The sequence below is a fragment of the Lissotriton vulgaris genome, chromosome 6, assembly GCF_964263255.1.
Source record: "Lissotriton vulgaris chromosome 6, aLisVul1.2, whole genome shotgun sequence".
Classification (NCBI taxonomy): domain Eukaryota; kingdom Metazoa; phylum Chordata; class Amphibia; order Caudata; family Salamandridae; genus Lissotriton; species Lissotriton vulgaris.
In genome coordinates, this window is record NC_141694.1 from 502,573,195 (window position 1) to 502,595,869 (window position 22,675).

The window sequence follows — 22,675 nt, forward strand, 5'->3', positions numbered from 1 at the left end:
GTATGTTCTTCACAGTGGCATACTACTTGAGATCCACCTAATGATAATACTGTTAAATACTCAAATTATGTGGTTAGGCTTTTAATCCTTATGCAATTTTACATACCTTTACATTCTAGTATAAATATTTCCAAAATAAATGTAAGTACAAAACATATTAAAGGGTTACTTGCCAGATTTATGAATATAATTGTTAATATTTATGTAAGTAAACTAATGCATTATATTTCACATTTTGGAGGAGGCTGCATCTTCCTTCTCAAATTTTGAGTTCCGGGCTCACTGGGCCACTGGATTCAAGCTAGCCCGTCTGATGAGGGGTGATGTCCCGTAACTAGTCCCAGGATGCTTGCTTCCTGTCCAGGGAGGACCTAGGTTGGCAGTTCGGGCTGGACTGTTCCCATGAGGCAAAGGGTCAAGACTGATTTGCACATGGCTGGGCCTAAACTGGGGTGGCATGGTGAGCTAAAGAACTATGGATTTAACTCAGATCTCTTGACTGGGAGTGAATATTTGATTTGCTCAGCATCCCGTCCATCATCTGTGTGTCTTTCAGATTCTAATGCCTGGCATGTATGGTTGCAAGGATGACTAAGGAAAATATAGAAAAGTTCATCGATTTCTTGAATGCGATTGCCTTCATTGACACCATTTTATTACTTTTTACCAAAAAAAACTTCGGAAAAGGAAAATATTATATGTTTAAAAGTTTGGGGTTTCAGTTGGCGGTTGCAGCAACCCAACAAACCGGGAACCGGCAGCACTACTCTTGGAAGACATGGACAGGGCGTTTGAATCCCTGATCTGGGTTTACCTGTATGCTCTGCTCCATAGACTCAACCTGGGCCCACGCATCCTTTCCCATGTGAAACTCCTTCATAGGGGTCTGATGGCGTCAGTGTGGTACGCGGGCGCCGCCTCCTTCACCTTCTCTATTAAGAGGGGCACGCAGCAGGGATGTCCCCTGTCTCCATATCTCTTCGCCCTGGCCATGGAGCCCTTGGCGGCCTGGGTGCGCATAGATGCCCAGGTACGGGGATTTGAATGGGCCACGGGCCTTTCCAATAGAATTGCACTGTATGCAGACGACGTTCTCTTCTTTCTGATGGGGATTGACAGGACGGGGCCACAACTTTTGCGTATCATGTAGAGTTTCAGGGAAATGTCGGGTGTGTACATGAATCCCCGCAAATCTACACTGCGGTCGCTGGGAGATCGGACAAGAGTGGGCTCGTGGGCAACTACGGTCCAGTCGGCTATAGGTGGTTTGAAATATCTAGGCGTGGTGCTCTCAGACGTACCGGCCTTTGCCTGGGAACGTAACCTGACACCTGTGTGGGAGTGGGTTCGTGCAGACCTTAAGTCTCGCTCCCTCATGCCCCTGACACTGTATGGCAGATTGGCAATCTTCAAAATGGTAGCACTCCCCTGACTTCTCTACCAGCGGCAGAATCACCCGTACCCGATCCAACCTAAATTGTTCAGGCTGGGGAATCCTGTGCTGGGTACTTTCTGTGGAAAGGGGGAAAGGTGCGCGTGGCTATACGTACATGCTTTCTATCCACTTATTGTGGAGGTCTGGCATCCCCGGATCTCCTTTCGTATTATCAGGCCTTGCATCTGCTGGTCCTCAATGAATGGTGGTATGGCAATAGGGGGGACCCGGCGTACGCACTGGAACGTTGCCTAATGGGACATCACACACTTCATACACTTTTGTATTCGGCGTGGTTAAGTAGTACGCTGCCGTCAGTACGCGGGTGGTGTTTATGGTTTGGAGGCAGGCACTGCGGCGCATGGGCTGGTGGAATGTTCTGACTCGGGTGACCCCATTGTGGAATAATGGGAGCCTGCCCCACTTGGCGGCCCTTCCGGGGTTTCGGATGGGACTTTATTGGTATCTCCACCCTGGGAGATGTTCTGAGGGGCACAACACTAAAATCCTTCCAGGATCTTCAGGAGGCGTTTCATATGCCCCAGAGACAATTTTATCGATATTTGCAGTTACGCCATGCGCTGCCCCCTAGTCTGCAGGGCATGGAGCCCATACCCCAATTTAGCCCCATTGAAGCTAAAGTTTTTATGGGGGATCTGCAGGAAAAGAAGATTTCTCTTATTTATCAGTCCCAAACACTGCTCTCCTACACTTCAGAAACTCCAAGGGGGCTGGGAGGTGGATGTGGGTGGACTGGAAGAGGAGGATTGGACGGAGACCCTAGCAGCCCTGCGGGGGGCGACCATAGCGATACAGCTCCGCCTAGTCCAATTCAAATACCTTCACAGGGTCTATTTTGCTAGGACACATCTGTGGCGGGCAGGGTTGATTGCTTTCCCAGAGTGTCTTCGCTGTGGTTGGGCTGAGGGTACGTTTATACATACGGTTTGGCAGTGCATCCCGTTGATCGCTTCTGGAGGGGGGTATTTGCCTGTCTCGCTGAGGTCCTGGGTTGGGAGCTGACATGCACACCACAGCTGGCACTGCTCCATGCCATGGAGGGGGTGGGTGGCAATGCCTATAAACAACATCTCATGCCCCTAGGCCTTACACTGGCAAAACGAGACATTGCTAAAGCATGGAAGGAGACGAGGGCCCCCTCAGTGGCTGCCTGGAAAAATGGTCTGGACTTTTGCATGGGACTGGAACAACCCATCTTTGTAGCTAGGGGGTGCCCGCGCAAACACTATAAAATATGGAAATGATGGGCAGAGTACCGGGGCCTCTGGCTGGAGCCTCCGGCGATGGTGGAGCCTTTGTTACCGGATTAAGCCATGGGGCCAGTATAGGGGGAGGGTAGGGAGGGAGCAGGGAGGGTGTAAGTGCCTGGATTAGGACTATTTGATTTCCTTTCCCCATTGCGGACAAGACTGTATGGATTTAGTGCGATCTTTAGGGGGGAGTGGGAGGGAGGGAGTTGGGGGAGCAGTGCAATATAGTTAAATGCTCATGTGTATTGTATTGTCGATTCTGCAAAAAGTTGTTTGGTGTCATGGTTATATTTGGTTTGCTTAGGCAGATGACTTTGGTGTACAGAGCCCTATGCAACATATTCGAATTGACTAATAGAATATGTATTTTTTTTAAATAATAGTCTGGGGTTTCGGCATTGTCTCTACACAATAACTAACCCCTTTTGAGAGGGTTTAAAAAATCCAAGATACTAGTTCGACTACCAAGTTTACGATGAAAAACATAACTATAGAGAACCACAAATATTTTGAAAAGTGAAACATCCTCAAAATAATACTTCTGGGCAACTCCTTCTGCTTACTAAGTCACACAAAGCTTTTCTAGATTTCATGAACAGCCAATTATTTTATTTTAAAATGTTACCACATTTTTGGGTGCGTCACAGTCTCTCGAATCTCACCCACAAACTACAGGTAAAACACCTATTTAATATTCTGAACACCAAAAAAATCACCAAATCAATCCACACCAAAGGTTAAAGCATCATCCAAATAGTTGACTTCATGCTTGGAGACAACCTCCATTTGAAAACTTCCCCGGACAAGACTAATTACTTTACCATCCCTATCTCATTGACATGCCAATATATAACCACAGTCAACCTTAACCCAAAAAGTAATTACACTCCAAAGACATACATTTCTCAGCCCAGCAAATCAGAACTAAAAATGAAACCTAAGGCACAGCCCTTTTACACCGACAGTCAGCATTCAGTTTCAGTTCAACAAAGCTAGGGGGGACTGTGTCCTGGTTAATTTTAAAGATCTTAGGACAGTGGGACACATCTGTAGCTGGAAACAATTTACTTCAGGTACTTCCATAGTTTCTTTCCCTCTGTCCTACTTTTACCCCCCGGGTTACACTTCACCTAAAGGTGATGGTTGGTCAATATCACAGCGGAAAGGGAGGAGACCGTATACTGGAGGTTGGCTTGAGCCCTTGTCAACCCCGAATCCAATCCTCTGTTACAACCGGTTTAGTGGTCTAGAGTCTGTCGATTGACTTCAAGCACAAGTAAGGGCCCCCTCTCCTCCATTTGATCCATCAAGATCTTGTTGTAATACTCTCTCTTGGTCTCGGCAGCCCCTAGCCCCTGATCTACCAGTCTTAGCCTTAACCAGTCAGGTGGTTGAGTTTGATAAAGATGTGGGCCCCATTCCCCCTATTGATGGGTCGATCTCCTGTAGTGTTTCCTCCAGGAACCTCAAAATCATCTCATGGAATGTAGCGGGTTTGTATAAAAACCTATCTCTACCGGACTGGAATATTTTTATTGATGATTATGATCTGTGTATATTCCAGGAAACCTTGAGCCTTTGTATAAGCCTGGTTTTTATTGTTTTCATGTTCCAGCTATCTCTTCTGGGCGCGGTCGTCCATCTGGTGGGCTGATAATATGGGTTAAAGCCGCACTCAATTGCAAAATTGTTCACCATATGAATGTTTCACCGGATCTCTTGAGACTGACTATCAAGGACTCAAAGGACAGTGTCATTTTGGAACTTTTAAACATCTATGTCAAAGGCTTGCAAGGGGGGCGAAATCCCCAACTATTTCCATTTTGTCCGAGATACTCACATCTTGCCCCCCTGACAACTTATTTGTGATCGCTGGAGATTTTAATTGTACTTTTGAACCATTGGCATCAAATGATGACCTAGGAATAGAGGATGATGATGTTAGATGGGGCACACCGCTCCTGCAGATCCCGCCAGTGAAGAAATGGTCACCGATTGTCTTGCAAATAAATGCACTAAATTTGGAACGCGGTTTAAAAGCTGTTAATGGGCGCACGCCCTCGGATTTTCTGGGAGCCAACACGTTTAATAGGGTGTCCTGTCCAAGCAGAATAGACTACATTTTGGTGGACAAAAGGTTGTGGAAAAATGTTATTGACATGTCAATTATTCCATCTATTCATAGCGACCACAATCCATTGTCACTTTGCATGCGGGAACTGTTACAAAACACGGAGCATCGGACTGGTATTAGACCTCAGATGCCTACAAAGGTATTAATCCCCTCCAATTGTAAAAGGTTTATTAAATGGCAAAAATTCTCTCTGATTGATCAGAAAATTAGTGCCCTGGAGGAGATTATAAGCAACCAGACCTCTGAACTTTCCGTAGCTTGTACGAATGTGGGGGGTTCTCCTGAGGAGGAGATAATTTACACAAAAACAATTGACTTGATAGGCTCTCTCTCTTTCTCGAGACCCAGGCCCCAAAACAGTATTCCACCAATACGAAACAAGTAGAGCATTGGTTTAACAAGAACTGTAAGAGGAAAAAGTCTACCCTAATCCTTGCCATAAAAACCCAAAATCCTACTGAGATACGCCTTGCACGTCATCAGTATAGGCAAGCCATTTCTGAAGCAAAAAAGGAGTGGGAGGAAAACCATTGGGCCAGCCTGAAAACAGCTAGTAAGTCTAAGAATAGCGAACTTTTTTGGGCTTTGGTAAGGAAATCTAATGGTTGTGACCCTGACCAAATTCCCAATCATATCACCGACAGGGAGTGGTTTGTACATTTCAGTAGCCTCTTTGCAGGAGACGAGGCCACAGAGAGTAGCGGGCACTCTGGTCACCCAACGGCATTCCCGCTGAGTCCACCAGTCTCTTTTGACCCTGTAGGGAAAAATGAGGTGGTGGTGGCTATAAACAAAATTGTATCCACCAAGGCTCCGGGACAGGATGGTATACCAGGTGATCTGTTCTGAGCTAATGTCGACCAATGGGCCACCTTTTTTGTATTACTAAATCATGCACTCCTAGAGGGCTCACCAGTACCAAGTTCTTGGAAAGGGGCCGAGGTGATCCCCATCTACAAAAAGGGCCCCAGGGAGAACCCTGCCAACTTCCGCCCAATAAGTCTTATTGACGCTGGTCAAAAGGTAGTCGGTAGGGTTCTACTGGAGAGGATCCTTCTGTGGGCGAAAGAGAATAACATCCTATTGCAATACCAGACGGGTTTCAGGCCTTGTACGAGCACAATTGACCAGGCTTTTAGGCTGGTACTACTGCACTGGAAGGTTGTAACCATTGGCAAGGGCGGTCTTTACTTGACATTTATAGACTTGAAGACTGCCTTTGACTTGGTTCCTTGCAAGCGGCTCTGGTCGGTCTTGCGGGATATGGGGTTTCCCCCTCTTTTCTGAACCTTCTGGTCCGCATGCACGATGGTAATTATGCGCGGATTAGGTGGGGTTCCCAGATCCAAAAAACTGACAAAATCCCTGTGACAGAGGTGTTCACCAAGGATGCGTCCTGGCCCCAACCCTCTTCTCACTGTTTGTAAATGGGTGGTCTCTTTTCTATCTGAAATTAACGCCGATGCCCCTGTCCTGGCTGGTGTTAAGATCCCCACACTACTATTTGCAGAGGATACGTTGCTGGTATCGAAAACTCCGGAAGGTCTACAGAAGATGCTCAATCGGTTCAGTTTGTTCTGGACTTTAAGGGGCCTAGTAATCAACACCACTAAAACAAAGCTTCTTTATTTTAATCCAAGCAGATTGGCCAATTCCACGCTCATGCTCGACAGGGAGCCCTCAGAGTGTGTTAAAGTCTTTGATTACCTGGGGATTAGAATTGCAGACAATTTAAAATGGCAGCCGCACATCAAAAAAATGGCCTTAAGCCATAAGCGGGTTATGGGTGTCATTGGGAGGGAAAATTGAGCCTCCATCTCCAGACCTATTGCGCCCGCCCTGGAGATCTATGCCGCAAAAGCAATAGGTTTGGCAATATATGGAGCCGAGCTCTGGGACTTCAATAATGTAGATGCCCTTGTAACAGCTGAAAACAAATTCTTTAGGGAGCTTGTTTCACTTCCCAGGGGAACCCCTAGCCAACCCCTTTTGAGCGATCTGGGCCGCTGCTCAATCAAAGATCTAATAGGCTTACGCCCTCTTCTCTACTGGGGTCGCCTTTGGCGTTCCCCAGAGCTTCCCAGCTATGTCGATGGACTAAAGGAAGCACAAGGCATAAACCTTTGTAGGCAGATTACCAAACAAATGAAATATGTTATTTTTGCAGAAACCAATGGAGCCTACTTCAAGTAAATCATCAACCTCAAAAAGCTAACAATACTCATGGAAATGACAGACAATAACAGATCCCCTATCAACAGCAAAAACCAACCATCAAAGCCTCTCTCATCTAACCATGCAACATTCACAAAAGCATCATATTCAAGTGCTCAAATCACAGACCTCTGACATCCTTACTCCTCTGAAAGTATTACCTTTCAAATAGGAAATTGAGGGATCAGCAATTGCAAAGCTCTCATCGGAATAAAACAGAATCCACTTAATAGACTAAATGCATCATTTACTGAAAACATCTTTGTATACACACTCACAATAGGATATTTTCTCCTGGGCAGAAGCAAGGCAATCACTGACCCTCAAAATATCACTGGCCAGCAAGTACATTCTTGAGAAAGAGAGTTGATAAAACAGTGGCTAACAAAATTCAGGGCCACATCAATATTCCAGGGCATGCTGAAGTACCATACTACCCTTTGCATTCTGTCTACACTTGTAATTCTCAAGAACCTTTAAAACCATTGGCCATGAAGTGCAGATCAACAATATGTCATCACGCATGAAAATGATACATGGTGATCTCCTTAATGACCTTAGCTCATTCAGATGAAGCTCTCCCAATCTCACTAGCTACCAATTACATGCATTGTACCTCTAGGGTCAATACAGACGCTCTCAATGTCATCCTTTACATAGAGCTTACAACAAAAGAACCATTAATCACCAAGATGCATAAGAAATAACCATATCTGAACATCATCACAATTAAGGACCTCTATAAATATAGACTACATCAAGAGTCCATATCTTAATGAATTAGACTAAATCAAAAAATCATTCTCATCAAAACAATAGACAAACTCAGATGCAGGAGAGGCTAACCAGCAACTAGAAAGCTTCACTCTTCAAAATTGGTAAATCAATCACACTCACAGATTTCAAACTCTCCTTCAAGACATATCGAAAACCAATACAATTGTGTATCATCATACACTTCAGTGAATACTAGCCGATTGTCAAAACCAAGCCCAAGCTTTTTGCTCACTCTCCCCTGAATGATGGCAACTCCAATGTTGGACTCAAAAAGCACATTCCAAGTGGGATCCTTTAACTCAAAAGACTTAAGAAATACAATAACACCCCAGTCACATTGCAGGGGCTGCATTAGCTGCTACAGGTAACATTATCTTGAAGAAACTCGATGTCACAACAAGGGTAGTGATGCCTGGTGTATCAGCCTAACTGGCCAACAGGTAACCACCTCAGAAGACCAGTGCAACAAAATGAGTAATGACACAGTTAACATAAAGAAATGTGAGAAGGAAAGGACCAGGAATACACATTTATTTTCATTTCATGTGCCCAGTATCTGGAACAACAACCCTCTGCATAGCAGATTTGCTGCAACATTCCCAAATTACAGCAATGGCATTAAAAGCCCATCCAATCACCTGATAGTCGACCCTGTTTCTCTGGCCTCCCAAATTCTTTGTCCTATAAACCAATCACTGAAAAACATCCGTGACCCAGGCTCCCCATTGTGTATGATACTAAATAGGTCTCTACCCCAATCTATGTGCTTTATACGAGCCATGTATACATAGATATTTGTCCAATCTGAAAACCTTAGTAACTGCTTACAAAATTCAGTCAATGAAATAAATCAAAACAGTTGTGAGGAAGAGGCTTTAAGAATTGGAAGCAATTTAATACATGAACCAATGAATGAAGGAGGAATTTAGTGGCGCTGTCATCGCAAATTTGTCTCGCGATGCTTTCTGGTCACTGGAGTGGATGCCCATGGTATATACAAAACATGAACAGTCAGAAGAATGAACGTTTGGCAAAAACGAAGTTAGCAGAAATAATTTTACCTTGTGCATGCTTGAACTGTAACTTTGTTTAAATCATTTTTGTCGTCTTCTACTGTGATGTCCAATGCAAAGGTTTCTGTTCCATCTACGCTTCTTCTGCCCCTCGCGGAAGGCATAATGTTGTAAGCCACGTTCATCTGAAGGATAAACAATCTACATGTGAGAACTCGTTGGAGAACACAGAAATCCTAAGTGGCACTCTTCCAGCTACGTCCATGTATTCTAAAATTAATATTAGAATTGTAGTGCATTGAAATAAGGGAGAGGCTGTCTTTTGAACACTTTTCCCAACTCAAGGATTCATTTACAGCATAAATCGGCATGGCAACATAGATTAAACTGTCATTATAGATTAGGTCACGTCACATCCAATCCAGACATCGAATGAATAATTCATTGGTAAAATGGACGGTTCAGAAAATAAATTATTGACCATTAATCTGACTCAACATTAAATAACTTACTTCTGTCCCAGACAGTAGATCCCCCTCTGGAAGAAGATTGGTACTACACATAGAAGGTGGAATGAGTTTAATGGAAAGATGAAAGTGCTAACTTTAATCCTGAAATAAATGTGCATTAATTTTTTCTTTCAGAACAGACTTTATTGTTATATCAAGGAAGATTGCAAAAACATTCCACAGTACTCCGAACCCGGGAGAAGCCATGAGCATAAAATCAAAATACAGAGATAAGCAATCAATTTAGAAATCAACACTAATCAGTTTTGTCGAATAACCCCCCATTCCCCCCCCACATGAACTACCCCCCATCGGGTCCCCCCCTAACCCCATTCACAATGCCAGTCCACATACGATAAAGCAGTCCGTATGAAAAAGGCAATACACTCCTATCCACTCCCTGGTTCATCAAACATTTGTTCATTGACAGCATCCTGGTGCGCCGGCGGCTCCAGCCACAGTCCCCCATAGTCCGCCCACCTCTTCCAAATTTTGAAATGCTTTTTAGGGCAGCCTCAGGCCTCGAACACTGGACGTTTTAGACCCATATAGTAGTCCAAGCCCTGTTTCCAGGTCTCTATCGGGGGAGCTCGAGGGTTTTTCCAAGCACGGGCCACGTCCCTTTTAGCCACCACTAGGCCCAGGAGTAATAAGTGTCTTTTATAGATGTTGCCCCCTACCTGCTCCAGAACATGTAAGAGACCCAGCTGTGATGTACGGGGGAGTGTCCAACCCAGCGCCTCATCCAGACAATCCCAAAATCGCTTCCAATATCTTTCCAATGCCCCGCAGGACCACACCGTGTGTACAAACGTGCCCACCTCATGGCCACACCTCAGACAGTCAGGGGAGGCGATCAGACCAGCCCTATGCAGTCGTTCACTTGTGTAATATGCCCTGTGCAGGTATTTAAACTGAATGAATCGCAATCTCACTGCGATGGCCGTCTCCCTTGGGGCCGCCAGGGCCTCTCTCCAGCTCTCCTCATCTAATTCTCCTACATCTCGCTCCCATGTAGACCGCAAGTTATCTAGGGAGGAGGAGCACTGGGTAACGAGTGATTGATAGATGCGGGATATTTTCCTATCTTCTAGTTCCCCCATGAACACCTTGGCTTCGAGGGGGCTGAACTCTGGCAGGGACTCCAGACCCTCTAAGGCAGCGGAGATAGCGTGTTTAAACTGTAGGTATTGAAAGAATTGGGTGTTCGGCATATCATATTCGTACCTCAGACCCTGGAACGATTTAAGGGTCGTCCCCTTCATAACATGACCCAGACCTGTTGCGTCCCAGCCTCGGAACCCCCGCAAGGCCGTCAGAGCCGGTAAACGGCCATTGTGCCACAGCGGAGTCTCCTGCGTCAGTGTATTCCACCATCCCATGCGGCTTAGCGCTCGACGCCACACATGGAACACCACCTGTGTAACCATCGGAAGTCTCTTCCTCTTTGCTGCTGAGTACAGCAGCTCATGAAGGGTATCTGGGTCCATCAAATACCGTTCCCGGCATAGGCCGGGTTGCTGCGGTCACCATACCACCATTTGTTTAACACTAACTGATGAGATGCTTGGTAGTAAGATAAGATATCTGACGATGCTAGGCCGCCACAATATAAGGACAAGAAGCAGGTGCGAAGCGCCACCCGGACAGCGCCCCTAGCCCAGAGAAAACGGCCCAGCGCCGAGTTGACCTGGCGGAACCACTGCGGCGAGACAGGGTAAGGGTGGTTTTGTAACTGATAGAGCAGACGAGGGAGGGCCACCATCTTAAATATTGCGGAGCGGCCATAGAGATTGAGGGGCATGCAGGACCACGTCTTCATATCAGATCGAACCTTGTCCCACACCGGAACGATGTTACGTTCCCACGAGACTCCCGGTATATCCGACAGGAATACTCCAAGGTATTTAAGGCCCCCTACAGACTCCTGTAGGGCTGACGCCCAGTCATCCAGCGCCGCACCATCTCCCAAGGTCCATAAAGTAGATTTCTGTACGTTAAGTCAAAGCCCCGAGACCTCACCGAATATCCTCGTCATTTCAAGAACTCTTGGGCCCGACCTATTAAGGTCAGTGAGAAAGAACAGCACGTCGTCTGCATACAGAGTGATCCTATCGGTCGGCCCAGAGTCCCACTCAAATCCCCTCATCTGCGCATCTATGCAGACCCACGCCGCTAGTGGTTCCATGGCGAGAGCAAATAAATATGGCGAGAGAGGGCAGCCCTGGCTGGTACCCCGTCCAATAGGGAAGGCCTCCGAGACCGCACCCGCCACCCGAACCGATGCCGTTAAGTCAGTATATAGCAGCCAAACGTACGAAAGAAAGTCGGGTCCAAGATTTAGCCGCGACAGGAGCGCCTGCAGGTAAACCCAGCTCAGGGAGTCGAATGCTCGATCTATATCCGCTAGTAGTAGCGCCGCATGGGTTCCGGTAGCTTTCATCATTTCCAGTGCAGCCTGGGCTCGCCTGATATTATGCATGGTGGCCCTGTGTGGCATAAAGCCAGCCTGGTCTGAGTGGACCATGGTGGTAATTAATGGGAGGAGACGGTTGGCGAGGGTCTTAGCAAGAATCTTTGCCTCGGTATTCAATAATGAGATAGGGCGATAGGATTCATGACGGTCTCGGGGTCTCCCCGGTTTGCAGAAGACCACTATCTCAGCGTGCCTCCAGTCTCCCGGCAGGCGGCCAGACTCCCTAGCAGCATCCAAGGCCCTATTATAGGGTGCTCCTAACTGAGTGTGATACTTCCGAAAGAACTCACACGGGAACCCATTGGGTCTGGGGGCCTTCCCTGCGTTCAATTCTCCAAGGACCGCTCCTAGCTCCTCCGCAGATAGAGGGAGCTCAAGGCTATCACGCTCATCATCGGTGACCCACCGCAGTGGGAGATCCGCCAGAAACTATAAATGTGCATTATTGAACCATATTAATCTTTGATTGTATAAACAGAGGCTTTTCCTCAAATGCATTTGTAAAAGCGAAGTGCTTTGGGCTCTGCCTGCTGACCGCCGCTCCCGGAGTGGCATCAGGAAGCTGTGAGCATGGCAGGGAAGGTTTTTGTTTTTTGTTTCTTTTAAAGTTTCTAAACGGTCTGTAAGTTTTATAAATTGCCACAGGAGCAATTCATTTCGTTCTGATCCTGAATTGAAACATGATCCATTTCAATCATTAATCTACTTTACTGTCAATCTGTTTTTTTATCCTCTCTGTACGGCGTTCACTCAATTTCTTTGATGAGCTGAACTGTTATGTAGATGGGCTGAAAAGGAAATCCATCACCAATTTATTTGGCTAAAAAAACCTGTTATCGCCTATTTATGAGGTGCCTGTAGAAGGGCGATAAAGGTTCGGGCTTAGATTTAGACAGTGTGTGTAGATTAAAATCACAACCTCTTTTCCAGTTGTTTAACCGAATGCTGCGAATGCTGCACATCTTATAACAGTTACAGCTTTTATTGGCATCAAGAGCATCTCTACAGGAAATGCGGTACAAAAGGGCAGTATCCAATGGTAAATATATAAATGACTGAGTGGGACAGAAAATCTTCTGATTCTTAGCTTTTTCCCCCCAACCCGGCGAACCCTTCGGGAGGACTCCGTCTCAGCAATAAGGGTAAGGATCCTAAACCTTAATTTCTGTAATCTGCACCACCACGTGTGGAGACTGCAGGGCGGCAGCTGAACTCCTTTGAGTTGCCACCTGAGGCAGTGGATGCCATTCTTGTAGTAAGACATCCGTCAGCAAAATCTATTTATACAGGAATCTGGAAGACATTCGTGTTCCGGTGTTGTCTCTGTTAGCTTGTTCCTCTGCAGGCCGAGCATTTTGAAAGCTTGTTGTATGTCCTGTCATAGACCCTACAAGGCCTTGCATTGGGCACAGTTAATGTTTACATGTTGGCCCTTTCAGCCTTCTTTTTTTTAAATTACCTGTTGTGATGCATTTCCTAAGAAGACCTCTCATGTTTTATCCAAGGCTGTTCGTTATGCTATAATGGGACCTACTATTGGTCCTGACATTCGTTCTGTGCACACCATTTCAGCCCATGAGAAGTTTGCTTGTAACGACTCCTGCCTATTATGACCGTCTTTCCCATTACCATTACTTCTGTACACTGAGTGAGTGAACAACAGGTACTTTCTGTGGTCCCTCCCTACACCACTTTTTTCCCAGATAAATAGTCCTGAGGACGTATACTTCCTTCTTGCCAAAAGGTGTATCACACTTTCATTATCAAAAAATATTCCCCCTTGACCTCTATAATTCTAACGATACACATCCAACACTTTAGTTTTTGTATTTTAATACATAAGGGCAGACATCAACATTTTTTTTGAGCTTTATAGTTTTATTATTTTTTTCACTTTAGTTATATTTCTTAGTACAAAAATTTCTCATTTATCAGTGTGTCACATCAATTTCTATATTTCAAAAAACACATAATATAAAACACATAATACTACAATACAATCCTTAAAAAGCCATTCCATGCAGAGAAGACAATATATGAAAAATTGAACATTCTCACAAATACATGCACCCCATTCTTATCATACATACTGCATTCATTCTTAATTCTGCGTCTGAGGGATCGCAGATAGAAGTGCGAATTAATACGCAAGGTCGACGCGTTTCGGCAGTATAGAACCGCCTTCCTCAGGACCTTTCTTGCAGAATACTCATATATTCACAAACGATATTTTATAGCCCCTGCATGGTTGGGTATCTTCAATTTTATCAATGGACTCCTATCCAACTTCAAGCACAGACTTCAGGGCTTATTTTTATGTAGCTTCCAATTATATCAGGTATTGACTTTTCCACTAGTTATAGATGCGAAGGATTGTTGTGTTCATTTATTTTTAAGACCAATGTTTATCTTACATCCAAAACGCCTAACCCTTAGATCATGTAGCGACTCTTTCAGTAATCGAAAATGCGAGGGATTGTTGTGTTTCTGTGTTTTGAAACCGATGTATATCTTGTTAGTGGGTAATTTAAATTCCTCCCGCAAAACGTCTTCTAACGGTGGATGGTTAGCGCGGCCTAAGACATGACCGCGCCCTTCAATGTTTAATCCCGGGGAGATATGAATTTAAATAATTTTTGTTCCTCTCCCGTCAGGTCAATATTCTTCCAAACAAACCCGCACTCGTGCTACTCCGGTAGGCTAATTCATATTAGAGAGCTGGGACAGGAACGTGAGGGGACCTGCTGCAAGGTGTGACCACCACTTGGGCCTGTGTGCTGGGCCCTGCCACCATTCAACCCCCCTCTACTGTCCCCAGGGCCCCTGACGAAGGAGGGTCCCCCCTAAGTCCCTGACACTGTTGGACCTTGAACCACGCCAGCGCCGCGCTAAAGAAGCGCCCAGAAGGGGAAGGAGTGCATTGGATTCCCCCCCAGGCGGTGAGGAGTGTGCCCCTGGGGCCTGTTGTGGGACTGTCCGCCCTCCTTGTGAAGCTGTGGCCCTTTGAAAGCGCTGGGCTGTGAGGAGCTGCCTGTGAAGCGCTGCATGGGGAATATTATGCCCAGAGGAACTGTTGCTGGCTGAAGTGCTGTGAGGCCCCTTGAGCGCCAGGGCCCCGAAGCGCTGTGAAGCCCTGAGCACCATAATTTGCGAGGTGCCACACTGCCACCGGAAGTGATGTGCCTGGAAGCGATGAAGCACAGCGTGGCCTGAGGGAACTGTGTTTAGTGCAAAGCGCCGCAGGTGCCTGCCCCGCGTTTTGGTGCCAGTATGCCCGTTTAAATTGGAGCGAGTGCCTACCTCGCGTGGCGTCATCCGAATCGGAGGGAGCCTACCCCTCATTCCGGCTGTCATCGCCGCCAAGGAATCACCGCCTCGGCCCGGGGTGCTGACGCTGCCCCGCGCCGCCTGAGGCGCCTGGCGAAGCTGATCTTTGTGCCTGTGGCTCCAGCGCCGTCGATTGTGCCCCTGCGGTGGCCCTCGGTGTCAGGAGAGGGCCGCCGGAATCCTCAACAGGCTGCGTTAGCCCCGAAGTCACCCTGCCTGCATCACGTGGCTGGGGTGCCAGTGACGTCACCGACCGCGCCCCCAGCCACGCCGCGCACCGATTGGTTGGCGCTGCCGCACCCCCGGGAGCCGCGGCCCGATTGGCTCCTGGGCCGAGACAGGCCCCAGAAGCAGGGAGAGGCCGCTTTGGAAGTCCCGGGCCCCAGTGAGGAAGAGGTGCTCGGGTGAAGACGAAGGAGGTGCTGTGGGCCCCCAGTGAGCTGAGGGGACCCCGGTATAGGGAACACGTCGGCCGCCTTGCGGAGGCTGCATCGAAGCCCTGGGCCCCAGATGCGTTCCCGGGTGAAGCACGAAGAGCGAGTGCCCCCAGGAGAGCCCGAGGAGGCCGACGGAAGCCTCGGGTCCCCATGGGAGAGAGAGGGACCCGGGGGAGGAGCTGAGCTGTTGGCAGGGCTCCCACAAGGAGGAGGGAAGCCCCGCTGTGCCCACTAATACGGAGCGAGAGGGAGGGGGGCGTCAAGGCACGTGTCGGTGCCTGCCCTCCCCCCCGCCTTGTGTGAGAGCCCCCAAGGAACCCCGAAGAAGAGGGTCCAAGCCCACAGAAGAAGACCGCGTGGAGACAGAAGGACATCCCAAGGAGCCCAGTGAGTGGGGGCTCAGCTGCGTGGTGGTTGGGGCTGGAGTCAGGGCACAGGGTCGGTGCCCGCCCCCTTTCCTTGGGAGACTGTTGTTGGGCCCTGGTGGCCCCCGTAAGGCGACTGAACTGGGCCAGAGCCCACCGGTTAAGTACTGAGCGATCATCCATTGTGGGTCTATGGCTCCTCTAAGGAAAGGTTGTTCACATGATGAGAGGTTTGGGGTTACCCTAAGGAAATATTTATTCCGGCACTGTGACCGGGTTATAAGAAATGTTTGGTTATCCCTGCCCACGAGCGGAGGTGTCCGTCCTGGGGTTCCCATGCTACCTTGGTTGCCTAGTGTGTATGCCTAAGGTTTTATTGAATCCAAGGTGCCTACTTACCTGACAAGATGGTTATCTCCCTGGCCTAAGGTGATGTTGCCGATTGCTAATGTTACAGATGCCAAGGTACACGGATGTTTTCCACCTGATGGTTGATGTGTTGCTTGCGTGTCCCCAGTGCAGGTGGATGTGCACTTTTCTTACAGGTTGGCGCCCGGAGTGCCCCTATGGTGGCCGGACGTGTTATCCCTGGCCCATTGTTTTGCCCCATGTGAATGAGCCAGATTTGCTGATTTATTATAGGTGCTCCTGTCTGCTATCATGCGCTGTAATGCCATGAAGTTATTCCTTTACAGGGGTCATGTTGGAGGTGTAGTGCATGGTGTGTACTAATGCTAATGTTGTATTTTGCAATTACCGCCTACTACTAAGGATTAGGGCCTGAGTTGGCCCCGCCATATTGACCCCAGGTTTCATGACAATTTGATCACATTCTTTTCATTTCAGCCATGGACTTACGGACTGAACCCTTTTTCCCATTGTTCCCCTTGTAAATAATCCCCCCTGATATACTTGGCTCTGGTGCCAGTTGGCGCCCTGTTGTGATTACCACTGTTTTGCATTTTTGCCTTGCAGGTTGGAGATATACTAAACTACTTCTTTTTCCAACCAGAGGCGGTGTCCTGTCTCTTTTGTGGTGTGCCTGGTGTGTTGTCTGTGGGTACTGCGTGAGTTCTTCACATGTCCTCCGAAGTTTGGCCTGCCCGCTCTGCTCCATGCTACCCCCTGGAGATTTGGTAACCCCATTTCTTACAGTGTGTGCTTATATAGACTGAGTGGGTGAATGTGAGAATAGGAGCAAAGGTGGATAACTGAGTAAATTAACTAAGTGCAAGGCTAAATAATGAGAAATTAAGAGCATGGATGGATGAGTGCGTGAAGGCTGAGTTTAATTGCTTTATGAGTGGGTGAAAGTGAGTGCATGGCTAGATGCAGATGGGCTACACCAATTTTGAGAGCATAGGACTCGGACTGTAGTAGTCATGGTATAACCATGTAATTGCCTATATTACACCACTGAAAGCAGTATACCGGGTTAGGCACCATTGCATCAACAGTGCTAGCAGAGTTTCAAGAATGACCCATTATGCCAGTTCAGGAATTTCAGAGTAGGCAAGTTTGTGCCAAGAATAGCCACAATATCTCAAGAGTCACCGCCTTTACTCATGCGCTATTTCTTGTGTAATACTATTCATGGTATTTTGTGCTTCTTTAAAACACTCGAGAAATCAGATGGCTGACCTGAGCACTAAAAAAACACTTCAACTATTTACACATCTTAGATGCCTTGTGGTGGGTTTGAGGGAGGAGGATGGCCGGAGAAATCTTATAAAAAGCTATGAAATCTGCAAGTACTTTGCAAAAGGTAATGGTCTCCGCTAAGGGTGTAATATATATGACGACCAGGATACCAATTACCCAGCAGAGAGAATTCTAGCAACAAATTATGATTTGTATGCATCTTTACCTGGAATATAGCAAGTCCATTTCCCACAGCTGTAACGTTGATTGCAAATGGCTGAAACACGGGTATCTAAAATATAAACACAAATATGGTCAGAGTCACTTTTAAGACATTTTCTTGCTATAGTTAAGCTAGACGATAGTGACATATTTTACCGCTGCTCTTTGTAGCACCAAGCGATTAGCAGAATTAATTTGAAACGATTTTGGGACAAAGGTTCCAGGCCCAGTGACAGTAACGCTGAGAGAAGAGTCGCTCGATGCATACAGCGCCGCAAACTCAGATAATGCCTGCAGAGCCATTATGGTATCCTGTAAAAAAATATAAAAACCCATGATCATTAAATATTAACACTATCTTACCAGATAACTGTTCATTTTAAATGTTGCAATTCACATTTCCACTGACCCCCAACATTTAATTTTCTCAGCTTTTCTGACAACTTTTATATGAAATCCTCATAGATCACTTGTGACTTACCACTTCGATCGAAGTTATGTTTAACAGTCACCCTAAGAATGACTGTTTTAGACCGACTGAGGCAATACAAGATTATGTACTTGCAGTACTCCATTAAACATCATTTTTTTCTTTTTAAAGAATTGACAAAGAGCGTTTGTTTTGTGTTATGAAGTGTAAATGCAGTGACCATTTTAACACAGCCATTTGATGAGGATGCCATTTTTAGGTCTCACCTAGGTAGCGCTTGCGCTGTCTCTTTGAGACATGCAGTATATACTATAGCGTGGTAGCTTTCTTGAAGCTCCGCCCACTCTCCTCCCATCCTTTTGATTGGCTTGCATCCTAAATGCTTCCTTCTGATTGGGTTTAGGCATCAGGAGGAGTCCCTCCTCCTGATGACCATCTTGTCATTTGTATCCTGGTTATTGGCACCTTTACTCAAACACTATTTTATGCCCTGTGTCCCCCCACCCCTTCCCGCTGTTCATCACTTCTCGCCCCCATCACCCCTTCCACTCCCGTTTGTGCCTTCTTAAACACCAGCACTCCCATTTGTAATGCAATACGTCTCGTGTAAATGTGAGTGGTATTGCATTGCAAATGCTTGTTTTAAAGTAGTGCGCAGTCACAAGCATGCAACTCCATGAGTGGGAGCCCACCCCGCATTATGGTTTAGAGGGTGCCCACCCCACATTCTGTGTTCCTTGAGATGGGAGCCCACCCCGCAGTTGTGCTCAGTTAAAGGCGGGAGCCTACTGCGCACTTCGCCAGAGAAAGCAGCTCGACCAGGAAGTCAGGCATCCATGCCTGGTTGTAAGCTAGCCCTTGCGCTGTACTATATCACCCACATTCACTGGCATCTAGCCTCCTACCTACAGGGGTGCCTGCTGTATACTTGTGGCCACAGCATTGCAACATGGCCAGCGAAGCCGGAGTGTGCCTCCCCCTCCTTCTAGTATAGCCGGCACTTGCAGCGGGGGGTAACATCCAGCAGTATCACCACAACATGCGCCGGATTGCCTGCTCGCCATCTTGCCTCGGAGCTGAGGGGCTTAGGGTGGCTCACTGTTCTAGCGGGTGCCACAGAGGGGGAACAGGTTCACCCTGGCAACGTCCGCTGCCACCTGGTGGGAAGTGGCAGTTACGTTTTCTGTGGCATGGGCCGCCAGGACCCTAAACAGGATACTCCCTTTCGGAAAACTTGCGGACACTACCCAGGAGCAAACCTCCACCTTGGCGGAATCTGTGCAAGGCCCGTGCTAGGTGACGGATCCACTGACACTGCTCACTCACTGCTCCAAGAGATGTGTGTGGGCTTTACACCGCTAGACAGTCGCTTTGATTCCCTTAACAACACCATCGCCAGCCTTGGTGCTAAGGTTCAAGCGCATGATCGAAGGTTGGATGTGGCGGAGGACTGCATCTCAGATATCAAAGATGTAATGGCACAGTCGGCCCAATGCCTGGCGTCAGTCGAGCGCATTCTTAAGGAAGTGGCGATCCAAAAATGAAGACTTAGAAGTGCGCAGTCGCCTAAACAACGTGCACATCCTAGGCGTCCCCGAGACAACTCCCACTGGCCGCATGAATCTGTTTGTTGAAACCATGCTGTTGGGTCTGTTTGGCAAAGAGGCTTTCACCCCTGGCTCCGTCATAGAGAGGGCGCATAGATCACTGGGCCCTCATCCCAACCCCGGTCTTCCTCCAAGACCCATCGCAGCATGCGTCATGAACTTTCATGACAGGGACACAATTCTCCGCCTGGCACGAAGAAAAAAAGAGATGTGGACTGGCATGGCTCCAAACTGTCCTTCTATCCTGACTTTACTGCCATGGTACAAGAAGCTAGGAGGAAATTCAACGGTGTCAAGGCCGCCCTGAGAAATTTGGGTCTATGATATGGTATGCTGTATCCTAACAGGCTGAAAGTTGTGTAGATGGCAGGGCTCGCATATTTGATAACCTGACGGAGGCGCAGGAGTTTTGCCGGATATACAAACAGAAAAACATTCCTGCGAGCAGGGCTGGGTCGAGACCTTCTCCCCCACACAGTGGCTCAGATGCAAGCGCGGAACTGTTCTCGAGTCCTGGCAAAGGATGATCAGACTATCTTCCATTGCATGATCTTATGTTTCATTTAGCAGGAACACGTTACATAATTTTGTTTTGATATTTCAGTCTTTTATAGACTGACCAGGGCGTTGCTGCCCCCCCATGGTGTATCCTTTGTGTATGGTTTGTTCCACCTTGGGGTACTGTTTATTGGGAACGTAATTTCTGTGTAAAAATATCTGGTATCCCACATGTATTTTCATTTGGGGTATGGCCCTTCACTGGGTGGGGATTCGTCTGGGTGGTGGGTGGGTAACTTCATTAATAAGTTAGTCCTTATTGTTCGGTTGCAGCACTCCAGGCCAATCACTGATTTTAGTAGTAAACTGTCTACACTTACAGAATCATCACACCAGTTAGATGACCAAGTTTGGAAATGTTGAGGGTCCATCGGGCGTCACTCTGCTCTCATGAAATGTGAGTGGCTTAAATAACACTCGAAAACGGAGGCAGGTTCTTCATTATTTAATGCGACACAAGGTAGATGTCACCTTTTTTACAGTAAACTCACCTCCCCAAGAATGAAAAGGCGCATCTTGGGTATAGCTGGGGAGTGAATAGATAGTTTGCTAATTATAGTAACTACGCCAGGGGGAAATCCATTTAATACGCACTACAGTTCCATTCTGCTTAAGCGCCTGTCAACAAGATTATGAAGGACGCTATTTAATAGTTGCTGGGACCCCGTTTGGTAGGAAACTTACACTATTATGCACATATGCCGCTAATGTAGATGCCCCAGACTTTTTTCATGATTTGTCTTCACAGCTCGACAAACTTGACCCACAGAATTTGATAGTTGGTAGGGATTTTAACATACTACCAAACCCAATTGCTGACAGTACCTCAGGTACACAAGACACTAAACCCAGAGCTAGACGTGCTCTCCTGGAGCTCTGCGATCGGTTCTCCCTATTGGACATATGGAGTAAACGGAACCCAAACACGACTGAATACACACACTATTCAGGCCAATACAACACATGGACATGGATTGACTTTTGGCTGCTATCGCCGGACATTTACGGCTGGTGCTCGCAGGTGGAGTATCTCCCTCGGACCTATTCTGACCATTCCCCGGTGAAATTGCAGTTACAGTTCCCCCGCCCAGATGCCTTTGAGTGCCAATGGCGGTTCCCTAACCACGCATTGCAGGATGAGGTATTCCAGGCTGAGTTTTACGATGTCATCAAAGACTACTTTGATATAAACACTGGCTCTGTAGATTCATGGGCGGTCCTGTGGGAGGGGTTCAAGGCGGTTCTCAGGGGCACATGCATTGCGAAACATGCCAGTGTACTTAAAGATCTACATAACAAATTGGCGAGGCTTGAACAAGACCTCAAAACGCTAGATGAGGACAATGCACAACAATCTACCCCTACATATGAACAGAGGCGATTGGTGCTATTAGAAGACTTCGGAAACACGGCAGATAGGGAAATTTTATTTCTAGGAAAATTCCAGACGGACAGATGATACGGAGAGGGAGAGAGACCTGGTAAAGTGCTTGCTCAACTGATGCGCCCACCTTATCACAAGACATACATTACTGAACTGCAAGCCTCTGATACACACAATCACACCACCACAATAGACATTCGGAGTAGCTTTCTGAGGTTCTTCACCAAACTCTACTCATCTACTATTGAAGATGATAAAGCAGCGCACGTTAGCTACTTGGACGAAGTCGCATTGGTATATCTTGAAAAATACATGCAGGACTTTTTAGCTGAACCCATTTCTGTTGCTGATGTGCTCCTTGCCATAGACACTATTCGGGGCTCTTCGGCGCCAGGGCTTGATGGACTTATGGGGGAATTCTAAAAAACGTTAGTAGATATCTTAGCTCCCGAACTCATTGAAGTCTATGCAGAGGCCCTTGAACGGCAGACTCTAGCCCCTACTCTACGCGAGGCGGTCATAATTCTGCTTTCTAAGCCGGGCAAAGACCCTACACAGTGCGGCTCTTATCGTCCATTATCCCTTCTAAACTTAGATTATAAAATATTAGCAAAGGTTATCTCCAACAGACTGTCCCAATTGATGCAATTTATAATCTCCCCAGCTCAATCCAGGTTTGTGCCACATCACTCCACCTCCCTGAATCTCCACACACTGTTATCGGTCATCCACCGGATTGACACTTCCATCCTGTCCACTGCCATATTGTTGGACACAGAAAAGGCATTCGACTCCCTAGAATGGTCTTTTTTTCTCTCTATAATGCACCGCATGGGCATGCCCATGGCCTTTACCGCCACAACAGCTCTATTATT

General features: G+C 47.1%; 1 protein-coding gene across 1 annotated transcript in view; it reads right to left on the reverse strand.

Moving 5' to 3' along the window:
- Nucleotides 1–22,675, reverse strand: part of LOC147707494 (CD109 antigen-like) — a 502,391-nt gene that overhangs the window by 31,480 nt on the left and 448,236 nt on the right. Inside the window, exons 28-30 of the mRNA XM_086926510.1 lie at nt 17,978–18,133; nt 17,826–17,891; nt 8,893–9,029 (exon numbers count right to left, since the gene is read on the reverse strand). Coding sequence (XP_086782636.1) covers nt 8,893–9,029; nt 17,826–17,891; nt 17,978–18,133 — 359 coding nt within the window. The remainder of the gene's footprint in view (nt 1–8,892; nt 9,030–17,825; nt 17,892–17,977; nt 18,134–22,675) is intronic.